Here is a 13,275-nt window from a genome sequence, read left to right on the forward strand (position 1 = left end):
GGAGTGACCCCTGCCCCCCCCCTCTCCCGTCCCATCCCATCCAGCCGGCCGCCTTATCCCGCGTCCGCTGACGTTTCGCCGAAAAACCCCGCAAAAAGTGCCAATCTGCGAAGTAGCGACGCCCCTTCAAAAGAACAAAAACAAACAAAAAAAAATTGTTTTTCTTTTTAACCATTACAGACCGCGAAGCTCTGAAGCCGCGAACGTTGAACCGCGAAGTAGCGAGGTCCCACTGTATTGTGCTGTATAATGTTTTCGAAGAAGGAAAACTCATAACGAGAGTTGTTAAATACATTTTATTACACAGCTAACAGGGAGCCGTCTTGCGCGTTACCAAAATGACAGATTCGGTGACTTTACAAATATTTTTGTTTGGATGGAAAATTGCAACAAAATGGAGAATGCTGTGGGTCGTTTATCTTGCCATTTTGTACGAGGACAATATTTCATACAGATTTTACCTGCCCATAGACCCCGACCATGCGTGTCCAGCCCAGCCAATACCGGTTTTCCATTGAATTTCTTATGTGGTCCAATGATCTTCCTCTGTCATAGTAAGGATGTCTGTCACCAGGCCGGTGCCGATGGTTCTGTTGCCGTCTCGCAGCGTGAACCTCTGACCTTTTTCTAGGACCATCGGTTGTCGGAGGGTAAGGGTCAACGAGGTGTCCTCGCCCGGCATCACCATTTCCTGGTTGGAACAAAAATAGAGACAATTCAATTCAAATGTGCTTAATGGTCATCATGAAGTACAGCAGAGTGTTTAGTTTTCAAAATAATCAAGGGACACACCTTCTCAGAGGGAAGAGTGATCCTGCAGGCCATGTCCCATGTAAGGGAAAACATAACCGGCATGAAGTTGTTGACAAAGGGCTTGTGTCGTCCTCCTTCCTCTTTACTCAGAATATAAACCTGCAATAATCAAAGCATACATGACTTAGGCCAGCGTTTTTAAACCCGTAATGTACCGTGAGACTTTGTGTAGTGTGTTGTAGGAAATTAGGTAATTTGCCATTGTTCAGTATAAATGCTTTATTCAACTGATCACCCAAAGAACTAACATTCATCCATAGCAGTATACGGCAGCATATTACTATGTTTTTATACACTATTCAACTGCTCATGAGGTAGTGCAGTATATTAGATAACCAATTTTGTTTGAGAAAGGGGTTAAAGATTGCCAAGAGAAAAAAAAAAATCAGTAAAAAATCCTGGATACAATTTTGCTCATCTAATTTTTCATTTTATTTTTTTACCCCAAAAAAAGATAGAATATGGTTAATGTTTTTGTTCCATTGGCAGATCTTTTTATGTATCATTGTTATTTTTAGACGTAAACCAGAAGTAAAAATCTTGCACATAAATTTGATGATTTTTATTACAGCCGCTCCCTTACTTACGACCATTCAACTTACGAAAAGCGGGCGATACAATCATTTTTTTCGGGATGTCGAAAAATATCCGGACATTACTGTTAGTTAAATTCTGTATTGTGTGCACATTTTTCAGAGTACAGGACATTACTGTAGTGCTTCTTTCCGCCGCTACCTTCGTGTGGTGGCGCGGTGAGAGGTCACCCAACATCCACCCCAAAAGAGAAATCCACTTCGTCTTCCTAGGTCGTGTGTAAACATTCTATACTGCATCTCCAGTGCGCTAAGAACCAATTTTATTGTTTAATATCTCGTGCATCCATTTAATAAGATTGGTGTGAAGTGTAAAGAAGAGGCGAGCCGTTTCATTTTAAATGAAAGTGGAATATGGAAGCTTGATGCGGTTGAGAATATGGTCGCAATGCTTTTTTTTCCAGCCACTTTTTTACCACGGAGGACCTCTTGTAGCCCATCTTCCTAAAGTTAAACTTAACTTCATTTATCTTTATGGAGCATATTATTTTATGAAATGTTTATTTGTTAGTACGGAACAGTAAAGGTTACTTATACGAGCCTTGAACATACTTATAAAAACCTTGAACATACAAAATATAGCACTGAAGCAACTTACGGACAAATTCAACTTACAAACGATCATCTCATTCGTAAGTAGGGCAGTATCCAAATTACCTTATTTCGCCAAAAAAGGGGGAAAAATATCAGGAAATTATTTGGTTCAACTGTCGAAATTTTTTCGCTCATTTTAAGTAAAACTTTGTCATTTTTCCAGGAAAGCAAAAAGTAAAAATCGAGCACATGGTTATGCTAATTTCAATTGTTATTTCGTCCTAAAATTGAAAAAATTAGGAACGTAGTCAAAATTTATTTTGTTCCACTGGCAAATATTTTTTGTTAATTTAAAGCATTACTTTATTTATTATTGTATTCTTTTGCCAATATCTCCCAGAATCTGGCACATAATTTTGCTGAATTTAATTATTTTCTTATTTCAAATAAAATTGAAAATATAGGAACATACTAAAAACCTTTTTTTGTTCATCTGGAAGACGATTTTCTTCATTTAAATAATTATTTTGATTATTTTTCTGGAAAAGATGACAAAATCTTGCTTTTTTTTGACGATTATAATTATTATTGACCACAAATGTTTAAAAAGAATGGACTGTAAATTTAGGCAACATGAGAATTTGAGATTTAAAAAATTTAAATGATGAGGAGAATTAATTTTTGAAGATTTTAGACTGAAAACAAGTGTTGCATAGGCTTGAAAAAGGTTGGGAAACACTGCCTTTAATAGGCAGTCCAAGTGAGCGCGCGCATTGCTGGTGAAAATGGAGAACTGAAGAGTATCTGCATACAATATGTGTGTGTGTATCACTTGGGATTAGCTATATGATCCGAACCTGCGTCTTGACTTTTTGGTGTGGCTTAATGGATCCCGGCTTGCACATGATCATCCCTCTCTTCATTTCCTCCCTCTTCAGGCCTCGCACCAGAGCGCCCAGGTTGTCGCCGGCCTCGGCCCGCTCCAGAGACTTGTGGAACATCTCGATACCTGTGGGCGTAGGACAGCACCAGAATACTTTTAATCTCATCACAAAGTTTTTAGAACTGGAATTGTCTTTATTGTCATTTGATAAGTGATGATTTATAACAGGCAGCACGGCGGCGCAGTGGTTAGCACTTGTGCAGCACAGTTCATGTCATGGGAGCCTCCTGCGTGGGTTCAAATCCAGCACCAGACTTCCTGTGCGGAGTTTGTATGTTCTCCCCGTGCTTGCGTGGGTTTCCTCCGGGCACTCCGGTTTCCTCCCATGTTCCAAAAACATGCATTTCAGGTGAATTGGCCGGTCCAAATTGTCCCTAGGTGTGAATGAGCGAGTGAGTTGTCTGTCCCCGTGTGCCCTGCGATTGGCTGGCAACCAGTTCAGGGTGTCCCCTGCCACTGCCCGGAGATGGCTGGGATGGGCTCCAGCCCCCCGCGACCCTAATGAGGATAAGCGGTACGGCTAATGAGATGAGATGATTTATACCAGCTCAGTAGCCTAGATGGTAAGGCGCCCGCTTTGAGACTGGGAGGTCGGTGGTTCGCGCCCCGGCCGAGTCATTCCTAAGACTTAAAAAGTGGTCGGCGGCGCCCTCTGTTGGCTGCGGCTGCATCGGCTCGCTACAACGGGTCAGGTGCAATCGACATTTCGTTCTGTGTACATTGTTACACAGAATGACAATACAAGGAAATTATTATTATTATTATAACAGGCGTAGTAAAACGTTTTGAGTCGCGGACCGCATTGCGTTAAGACAAAATTGGGGTTTGAAAAAAAAAAACAGCTGATTGACACATATAATTTTTTTTCTATGCCAATCGTCTTAAATCTCATACTTTGGCAATACATGAGAAAAAAACGATAGCATGAGCCGTTGCATTTTTTCTTGTTTGAATCTATCCTGCACAAATTGGATTGTCTGTTTATAAAGGGTTTCATCCAACTGGTTTTAAAACACTCAAAATATACAAGTTAAAACATTCATTTAGGATATAAAAACTTAAATTAAAAGTACTAATAAAGTTGTATAATCCTTGTTTAAGCACTAAATTTGATCATTTGCCTTGAAAAACAACGCAATAGGGCTTAAGTGAAGTTTTATTGCATGAAAAAAAATATCTTGATAAACAAAATCATTAAAAAAAAAAAAAAAAAAAAAAGCAAGTAAAGAAAAATACAACGAGCAAGGGACACAACCCCCAAAAATCCAAGTGAGTGCAACTATATTGCATCAAACAACAACTTGTATTTTAGATAAAATAACATCATGATGGAAGTTTCCTCTGGTTGATAAATGGTAGTCAGTATAAAACACTTTCATTACTTGTGTTTTTTTTTTTCAATTTATTACTACCCATGTTTTTTGTTTATTACCTATGTTTCCCATTGATGGTGACTAAGTTTTACGTATTGTTACCCAACTCAACATCTATTGCTGCCTGGTCATCCTGGATGGGGGATTACTACTTGTGTGGTCACTTCTCAAAGTTTCCTATTTTCCTCATGCTGAGGTTTTTGAGTTTTTCCTTGCCCGCACGTCAGTTTCAGATCAGGTTATGCTGTAATTGTGGCCTGTAAAGTCCTTTGAGATATTATGTGATTAAGGGCTATACAAGTGAATGCAACTTTACTTTCTCATGCTTCTCTAAGCATCTTCTCGCAGGCCGGATTAGATCAATTGGCGGCGTAATCCGACCCATGGGCCGCAGTTTGCCAACCCCTTATTTATAAAGAGACTTGATGTGGAACCCCAAGATAAACATGTAATTAAAAAAACTTAAAAGAAAAAAATGTGTAAAAATAGGCAATATTTACAAGTTAGTACTTGTATAATGGCCTAAAATAAAGAGCTTGATGAGTTTAGGATGAAATAAAGCGTTCAAATCCAATTTGGGAACTTCAATGTGCTTCCCTTTCTCAGACTCACCTGTCACAACAGATTTGAAGCTGCGATTGTGACCCACAAACTCACAGTCGTCCCCTTTTTTAATGACTCCCCTCTCCATTGTGCCAGTCACCACCGTCCCCCTCCCTAAGCGTAAAAAATGAAATTAAAAAACATTAAAGATAGAATGGAAATAACTGACATCATATTTTAGTTAGTATAATAACACTAGATATTTTCTTCAAAAATATGTTCCGTGTATTAAGTACAACCCAATGCAATAAAAGCATTGTATCAAATATTTTTCTGTATGAGAAGTGGAGTATTTTTGCTGCATGAACATACAGTAGATGAAAACCTAACCACTGTACATGCAAAAACAGCCCAACATGAATGTTTTTGGAAGGTGGCTAAAACTAAGGGGAAGATACATGAAACATTATTAACAAACACCAAAAATACTGAAAAATACTGGTTGATACAAGAGCAGACAGACAGATTCCAAGCTGATAAGAAAGGGAAATAAGGATACTAAATCTAGATCTCATGAAGAATGTTTGCCGTGAATTAAAGAATACAAGAAAATTGAAAAGAAAGTTTGGGGTGTTTTTTTTCTTACTTCATGTGCTCAAGACTAGGCATTGGCCAGTTTGAGAGTCTGACAGTGTCCGAATATTATTAAGATTCACTTATTTTTACAACAAATATACACAGTGACCATATTGAAGATATTACTTGATTTTATATGCAACTTTAGTCATCACTATTTATTTTTAATCATATATTGTATTCCAAATAATTCTGAAAAAAGGTATTACTTTTATTTGAATATCCACCTAATACCTTTTTGTGACTTGGTTGGAAAAATACAAGAATCAACAAGACAAGACAAAAAAGTTGCACTGACTTGCGAAACATTGTTACTGCAAGGTGGCCCGTTTGTCTAATTCAGAGCTAAATCAAGCATCTATTAGATAGGAACCATAATTTGAGTATAAATATTCCTCAGTTACACTCTTAGTCTGTGGCATAACTCGAATTGATTGCAATGTCTGACTCTGCCCAGCGAGAGGTAAGGCTATGAACCCTTTGAAAAAAGAAAAAATTTCCAGCGCAATTCTATTTAAAAAATGAACACCCTCAAAGCAAGTCTATCCTGCTCAATAAAAAAGGAAAAACAGCGAAAAGATTTCCTCTAGTTCTGGATCAATTAAACTTCCAAACGGCTGATCATCGTGATTGACCTCAACTTAAATAAATAGCACCCCAGCCCAAGGTTTTTACTCCGTAATCCATACCAGGAATTGAATAAACTCCCTCAACAGGCAGAAGGAACGGCTTTTCCAGTTCTCTCTTTGGTAACGGGACGTAAGAATCCACTATCTCCAGCAGTTTCATGACCGCATTGATGCCAAGTTCTGGCTCCCGACCCTAACAAGAAGCATCACAAATATTGACTGAAGAATTTGAAGATTCCGGCATGTGATCAAATTCAGCTACGTGCTTCATTTACTCACCTCCAGAGCACAAAGGGCGGAGCCTATCACCACCGGCGCGTTGTCGCCATCGTAGCCGAGCTCCGTGAGAAGCTCCCGGATCTCCATCTCCACCAGCTCCACCATCTCCTTGTCCTCCACTACGTCGGCCTTGTTGATAAACACCACCACGTGCTCGACGCCGATCTGCCTCGCCAGAAGGAGGTGCTCCCGTGTTTGGGGCATCTGGCCGTCGGTAGCCGCCACCACCAGGATGCAGCCGTCCATCTGAGCTGTGCCGATGATCATGTTCTGAAAAAGAACATCTTCAAAATGTTACCACTAAAATCAATTTCATACCGCAAGCGTTTCCATTTTGAATTAGTGTTTGTCCTGTTCAAATAAAGACTTATTTTGTGGGGGGGGGTCATTTTTAATCTGACGATGAAATTACTGGTTTAATTAGGAAGGAATGCTCTATAATATCAGAAAATAAGGAGCCCCCTCCCTTATATTTAAAATGCGCTTTGCCGGTTTGTAAAATTAGTGAAAAGGGGATAATGGATGCAGCTGCACTGGTGCTGTCATTTTAGGCAGAATGAACAGAAAAGGGAGCCAACATGTATGGCACAAATATGCTCTCTGAGCCCTTGCTAGCAGAAATAGTCATAACAAAAGGATTGCAGTCAAAACAGTGCAGTTAATTTTAAGTGGGCAGTAATGGCACGCTTTTGCGGTCCAAACTGACAAAAATACGCTCTGCTAGCCCCTGCTGTCCGCAATAATTGACCCAGGATAATGGATCGCAGCTGAAACCTCGCATTTCATTTAAGGCGCGCTAGAACGGGAAAAACTCTTGACAAAAGTGCCTTCTGCCAGTCACCACTCACAGAAATATGGGATTGCAGAAACATTGGTGCTGTTCATTTTGGGGATAAAGAACAGAAAAAATAGCCACGCATGACAAACATTTGCACTCTCGACCCCTGCTCTAAGCATGAGTCTACTGGGGAAAATGGATCGCAGCCAATACAGTGCACGCACAATTGCACACTTTAACAGCCATAACCAAATAAAATCCCACCAATAAGATGAGAGAGGCCTGTAATTGCTTTTTTATCTAAAACCCGAAATAACGAGCGCACTTGATAATCTTAAACAGGTGGTAAATACGGCCAAACCGACGACTTGCCGGTTTCCAGGTTTGCCAATTAAAGGTTTTTTTGGGGTCCTTGGACCTTCAGTTCTAATTATTATAAACATATCACTCTCCCCAAGTGTAGTTCCAGCGGCTTTTAAGTCCGCTGTTATTAAATATACACTGAAACGACCCAACCTTGATCCAGAAAGCTTATGTAATTATAGACCAGCGTCAAACCTACCGTTTCTTTCTAAAGTACTTGAAAAAGTGGTGGCACAGCAGCGGAATGATTTTATATCAGAGAACTATCTTTTTGAATCAATGCAGTCAGGATTCAGGGCTAACCACTCTTCTGAGTTTTTCCTTGCCCTCGGGTTGGTTTTAGATCAGGGGAGGGTGTAATAATAGTCTGTACAATAACCTGTGCAGCCATCTCATCTCATCTCATCAGCCGTACCGCTTATCCTCATTAGGGTCGCGGGGGGGGGGGGCTGGAGCCCATCCCAGCCATCTCCGGGCAGTGGGCAGGGGACACCCTGAACTGGTTGCCAGCCAATCGCAGGGCACACAGGGACAGACAACTCATTCGCTCATTCACACCTAGGGACAATTTGGACCGGCCAATTCACCTGAAATGCATGTTTTTGGAACGTGGGAGGAAACCGGAGTGCCCGGAGGAAACCCACGCAAGCACGGGGAGAACATACAAACTCCGCACAGGATGTCTGGAGCTGGATTTGAACCCACGACAGGTTCCCATGACATGAACTGTGCCGCCGTGCCTGTGCAGCCATTTGAGACACTTAGTGATTAAGGGCTATACAAATACTTTACTCTATATAACACGCTACAGTGGGCATTTGCACGTCACACTGGGTATTTGTATATTGTATTCTTTTGGCTTTATTATTGTACTGTTCTCAGCTCAGGGATGCTGCTGGAAATGTGAATTTCCCTTAGGGGATGAATAAAGTATCTATCTATCTATCTATCTAATAAAAATAACTTGACTTAACACTTGTGGCTTGCCCTCTCCGACGGGTATAAAATAAAAGCTTACCTTGACGTAATCCGCATGGCCAGGGCAATCCGTGTGAGCGTAATGTCTGTTGGCTGTCGTATATTCAACATGAGAGGCGTTGATGGTAATTCCTCGGGCCTTCTCCTCTGGCGCATTGTCAATTTCCTCATATTTTTTAAAGTTGGCACCACCGGCATCGGACAGTACTGAGGATTTAAAGTATTAGGATGTGTTTATTGTTTATGGTTCAACTTTTATTAGAGGAAAAAAGATATCTACTAATTATTCCTTTAATTTCTATTAGAATTTTCGGACCTGCACTTTACTAACACATGCCAGCAAAATAATTGATGTTATGCACACTTACCTTTTGTAATAGCCGCAGTTAGCGTGGTCTTGCCATGATCGACGTGTCCAATGGTCCCGACGTTGACATGGGGCTTGTCTCTGCTGTAAGTCTTCTTAGCCTCTGCTGCAAAGGTCCGGTGACTCAGAGGTACAGCGCACTGTTACATCAAAGATTAATGATTACAATTGATAATAAATATACACAGTATTTGTTACATCTTCCCCATACAGAGTGTTTGGAGTGCAAACTCACTAGTTTAAATGAGCTTTGCAACAGGCTCGATGGGGTCAAATGAAGTGCTGGATACAAAAAACAACAAGAGATGAAATATTGTAAGCTAAACAAGTCAGTAAAACATAATATAATGTAGGTCTCATCATTGCAGGAGCAAAATGATACATTTATTCAGCCTTTTAGCAGAAAGCATTCGCGCATTTAACTCAAAGCAAACCTTAAAAAGTCATTGATAGTCCAAATACACTAAAACGTAAAGTATAGACTACTCGGAAGCCCAGGTCCTGTATAGGACCATTGTCTGACCAATTCAAAAAGCAAGTTCTTCTTTAGGGAGAAAATATTGAATGATATGGGGTTTGGGGGTTTTTAAGGGTTATTGTTCTATCTTCGTTATTCATTATCCATTATCTGTTATCGGTCAGTTCATAATACGCTACAAAGCCTAGGAGCCGGGACACATACTCTCAGTCAAAAGGCCAAGCTAAGGTCCTATCCCTAAAGCCTTGCTGCGATCATTGCGAATGCACCGTTCCCGGAGGTACTGCAATACCGGGCCGATGCGTGGAGTGGACAGAGCAAGCTCTTATTCCATCTCCGGATTGCAAAAATCAACTTAGCCAAAGGCCAAGCTAAGGACCTAGCATCAAAGCCTTTCTACGACCATTGTTAATGCACCGAAAGATTTATTCGAAATGAAGAGAAACTACGCTGACGGTGATCCATGTTCACCCCCTTGACGTCACGAGCACAATATTGAATGATATATTAAGTGTATTTAGCTGTGTTGTTAGCTTACATTCAGCGGAACGTGACCTTGCTCTGCTATGTATCTAGACAGCATCAATCCCATTTACTAATGTTTGCATTCACACACAAATTTTGCTCATGAACATACAAATAATATATAAATACAACATATAAATACAACTACGGTATAACCTCCTTTGACAATTTTAATAAAACACATTTTACCGGATACACAAGCACGCAGTCCCAAAAGCGCTGCCATGTTGGTCGGTCTGAATTTCCAAAGACGACCACTTTATCAAGATGTCATCTCAAGCACATCGTATACGTCGCTGGATTACGAACTACTTTTCTTCTACCCCTCTTTCTAGTTATAGTGTAGTCATTAAATACCTTTCACATTAAAAAAATAAAGTGGTATAGGCTACTCTTTCTGGTAGAAATTGTGTTTATTTAGAAAATATTGTCAAATGTTGGGCAACGTCGAACCTACAATTGCTCTCGTTTTAACTTTTACTCTCTGTGCGGTCCTGGTCCTTACGTCAGGAATTTACCCTAATGCTGCTAGTAGACCGCTCAACATTTTTTTTATAAACGCGAATCAATCGAAAACTAAACTAAAAACCCTCTCGTGAATCTTCCCTCAGAAACCCAAAACACCTAATAAACAGACACACACAAATGTTAAAGTACGATGAGAACGAGACAAATTGTACTGGAAAAAAATATGATAATGGCCAAAGACAGACTAATGTCGACCTATTAATTGCATACCCGTCAATCCCAAGTGACTATACAAAAACCATACATAACAATAATGAGTACAGGTCAAGCTAAAAAAAATGGTAACATATACTCCCCAAAAATACTCTTTTTGTGATTAACATGTGCAAAAATACTAAATGAGCACTGACAATGTTGAAAACAACTTCTCTTGTCCCTATTGTTTGGGTTCCATTTTTACGTGAAATATTCTTACAAGGACTGCAAGGTGAAATACACTTTTCTTGACATTTCCATGACTTGATTACACCTTTATACTCATCAATCCATTTCTCGAGACATTCTCCAGTTCTACAAGATGTAGATCTACTCGTTGTCTTTCTCTTTTTATGTCATGTTTCAAATAATGAGTCTTAAACGTTGTCCAAATCAGCGCCACAAATAATCACAGTAACAAGCCAATGCAAAGGTCACGTACCAGATATTTTAAACCAGGGGTTTCAAACTTATTTTTCTTGGGGGCTTTCGGAACGAGGGTCTGGGTGGTACGGGGCCAAATGAAAATCTCTGATAAATGCATTCCCCTGTTCTCTAATACAGTGATGCCTCGTACAAGGGTTAAGTCCCAAAGCGATCCAGTGATGGGCAAAATCAGTGAAATAGAAACTTTTATTTTTTATAATTTTTGTACGATTAAGTACTCTACAATGCGTTAAAATCAAAATACAAAACCTATTTACAGGAACAAGCATCCATTTTGTTAGATTGAAGGTATTATCACGATACCAAAATTGATAATCTGACTCCAAATTATTGGACATAAATTTACCTTTCAAACCGGTATAGACCTTAGCTTCACCTTTTCTAACAATTATGCGTGCTCGTTCTGTAAGAGAGAAGACCAAGAAACCAATAAAATTTTAATCCTAACAGCAAAGCACTAATACAGTATCGGGAGCTCGGCTCCCTCTCAATACAGTCTGTGCTTCCCTGTGGCCATCAGGGAGAGACACTTTTCCCCGATGAGCCCCTAATAGTTATCCATACAATAATCAAATCAAGACAGCAAAAACACGACCTACTCCTATTTTATTTTTTACATGACATTTGCAATCTGTTTATTAACATCTCTCACGTTCTCAGATGACACACTGTCTTGCGTACATGACTGTGTTGCAGTTCCGGGAAACTCTTTACCAACTGGATTCCCAGGAACGGGGATTCTTCGGTCAATCTTGGGTTCCCACCTCGTCAGTTCAAAAACAACTTTAGAACACCACTATTCAACCTATTTACAATACAGCTTTGAATTATTGAAAAACAGTTAGCATTAGCCCTATATGTCTGCACAAAATAAGTGCCATAAAAACCATAAAAAGTAGCATTGAATCACTGTATCCCCCCGCACAAAATAAGTCTTAAAAATAAAGTAAAATGCATTAGTGTCACAAACCAGAACGGACACAATTGCATGCGTTTCTCAGATTTCATTGAAGGAGAGTGACAGTAAGGCTTGCTTGATCCGAGGACTGGCGGAGTGCGGGATCGAGCAAGGCGGCGGTGACACTTATGTGTTGGAAGAAGGCAGGCGGGAATGGCTCGTCGTTTGACCAGGGCTGGAGATCAGAGGCGATGCAAAGTTCTTAATAGTGGTCGTAGGCAGGCGGCAGGCAAAACAGGCGTAGTCAGGTTCGGAAACGGGTCGAAAAACGGGAATCAGGCAGGAAACAGGTTTTAACAGGGACAAAGTCGGACGGTAACGCTCACTGAGTGAAACACAACAGCTCGCAACGATCTGACAAAGTTTGAACTGAAGTCGGGGGCTTAAGAAGGGTGGGGCCACCAATACGCTTGTCCGGGCTGTTGGTTATTGTCGTTGTTGTTGTTGAGTCACTCAAGGTGCCTAAGGTAATCCTTAGTAGCGCTAGACTCGCTTGTGGGAGGCTCCGTAGTTCTCCGAAGGAGAGGGGGCTGCGACTGTCCTGTGCCGCAAGGCCTGACGAGGTGTGACCCAAGCAAACCAAGCATACGAAGCCTCTGAAGTCCTTAGTACGTTCGGACAGGCCGGTGCATGATTTACGGAAGCCCCGTGGGCAGGTAGTACAGGTGATTGGGGTGTGGTCGCAGCGAATGGTTCGAAAGCACCACTGGCATTTGGACTGGGGGCCAGGGTTGCTCTCGATGTCGCCCACTCTAAGAAGAACAGAGAGAGGAGAGTAGAAGAGAGAGAAAGAGAGGGACAGATAGAACGAGAGAAAGACAGACAGAGTAAAATGCAAAAAGAGGAAAAGAGAGTGAGAGGTGGGGAGAGAGTAGGAAAGAGAGGGATAGAGAAAATGAGCGACAAGACTGTAAAGGGGGAAGAGAGAAAAGGAGAGACAAAGAAGGAGAGAGGACCAAGAAAGAAAGAGAGAGCGAGTCTGAGTGGATTGAGTTGGATTCGTAAGGCTCCCCCTCGAGAGAGCCCTTCGCAGGACACCACGAGAAGGTTCCTAGTCTTTGTCCTGCTCCGGGCTGTTGGCTCCAATCAAACTGCCACAGGTGTTCCAAATAGGGCAATTATGACAATTAGAATTTGTAAAAAAATAATTAAGTCAGTAACACGCTGTCTGTCAATGTTGAGGTTGGGCTCATCTCTGAAGAGCGGGATGGCACTTTACACAGAAAAACAACAGCAACCATTTGCTGAAGTTGCTATATCTGAGTCCGATCAGAAGGCATCTCTTGCTACCGTTAACCATGGAAACTAATACTAT

At 40.9% G+C, this 13,275-nt stretch overlaps 1 protein-coding gene and 1 pseudogene across 1 annotated transcript; both read right to left on the minus strand.

Annotated features, from left to right (window-relative positions):
* Positions 1-277: 277 nt before the first annotated feature.
* tufm (Tu translation elongation factor, mitochondrial) lies at positions 278-10,241 on the minus strand. The gene is made up of 10 exons (XM_088323325.1): positions 10,022-10,241; positions 9,065-9,111; positions 8,831-8,969; positions 8,503-8,669; positions 6,344-6,613; positions 6,125-6,257; positions 4,869-4,973; positions 2,798-2,949; positions 793-912; positions 278-691 (listed from the first exon to the last, which is right to left on the minus strand). Exons 1-10 carry the CDS (start codon positions 10,056-10,058, stop codon positions 524-526), a joined length of 1,338 nt encoding a protein of 445 aa, XP_088179451.1. The 5' UTR covers positions 10,059-10,241; the 3' UTR covers positions 278-523.
* On the minus strand, positions 9,566-9,682 carry LOC148373444 (U2 spliceosomal RNA; annotated as a pseudogene).
* Positions 10,242-13,275: the final 3,034 nt, after the last annotated feature.

This window comes from Urocampus carinirostris, chromosome 1, assembly GCF_059441175.1.
Source record: "Urocampus carinirostris isolate Australia breed hairy pipefish chromosome 1, RoL_Ucar_1.0, whole genome shotgun sequence".
NCBI classification, from domain to species: domain Eukaryota; kingdom Metazoa; phylum Chordata; class Actinopteri; order Syngnathiformes; family Syngnathidae; genus Urocampus; species Urocampus carinirostris.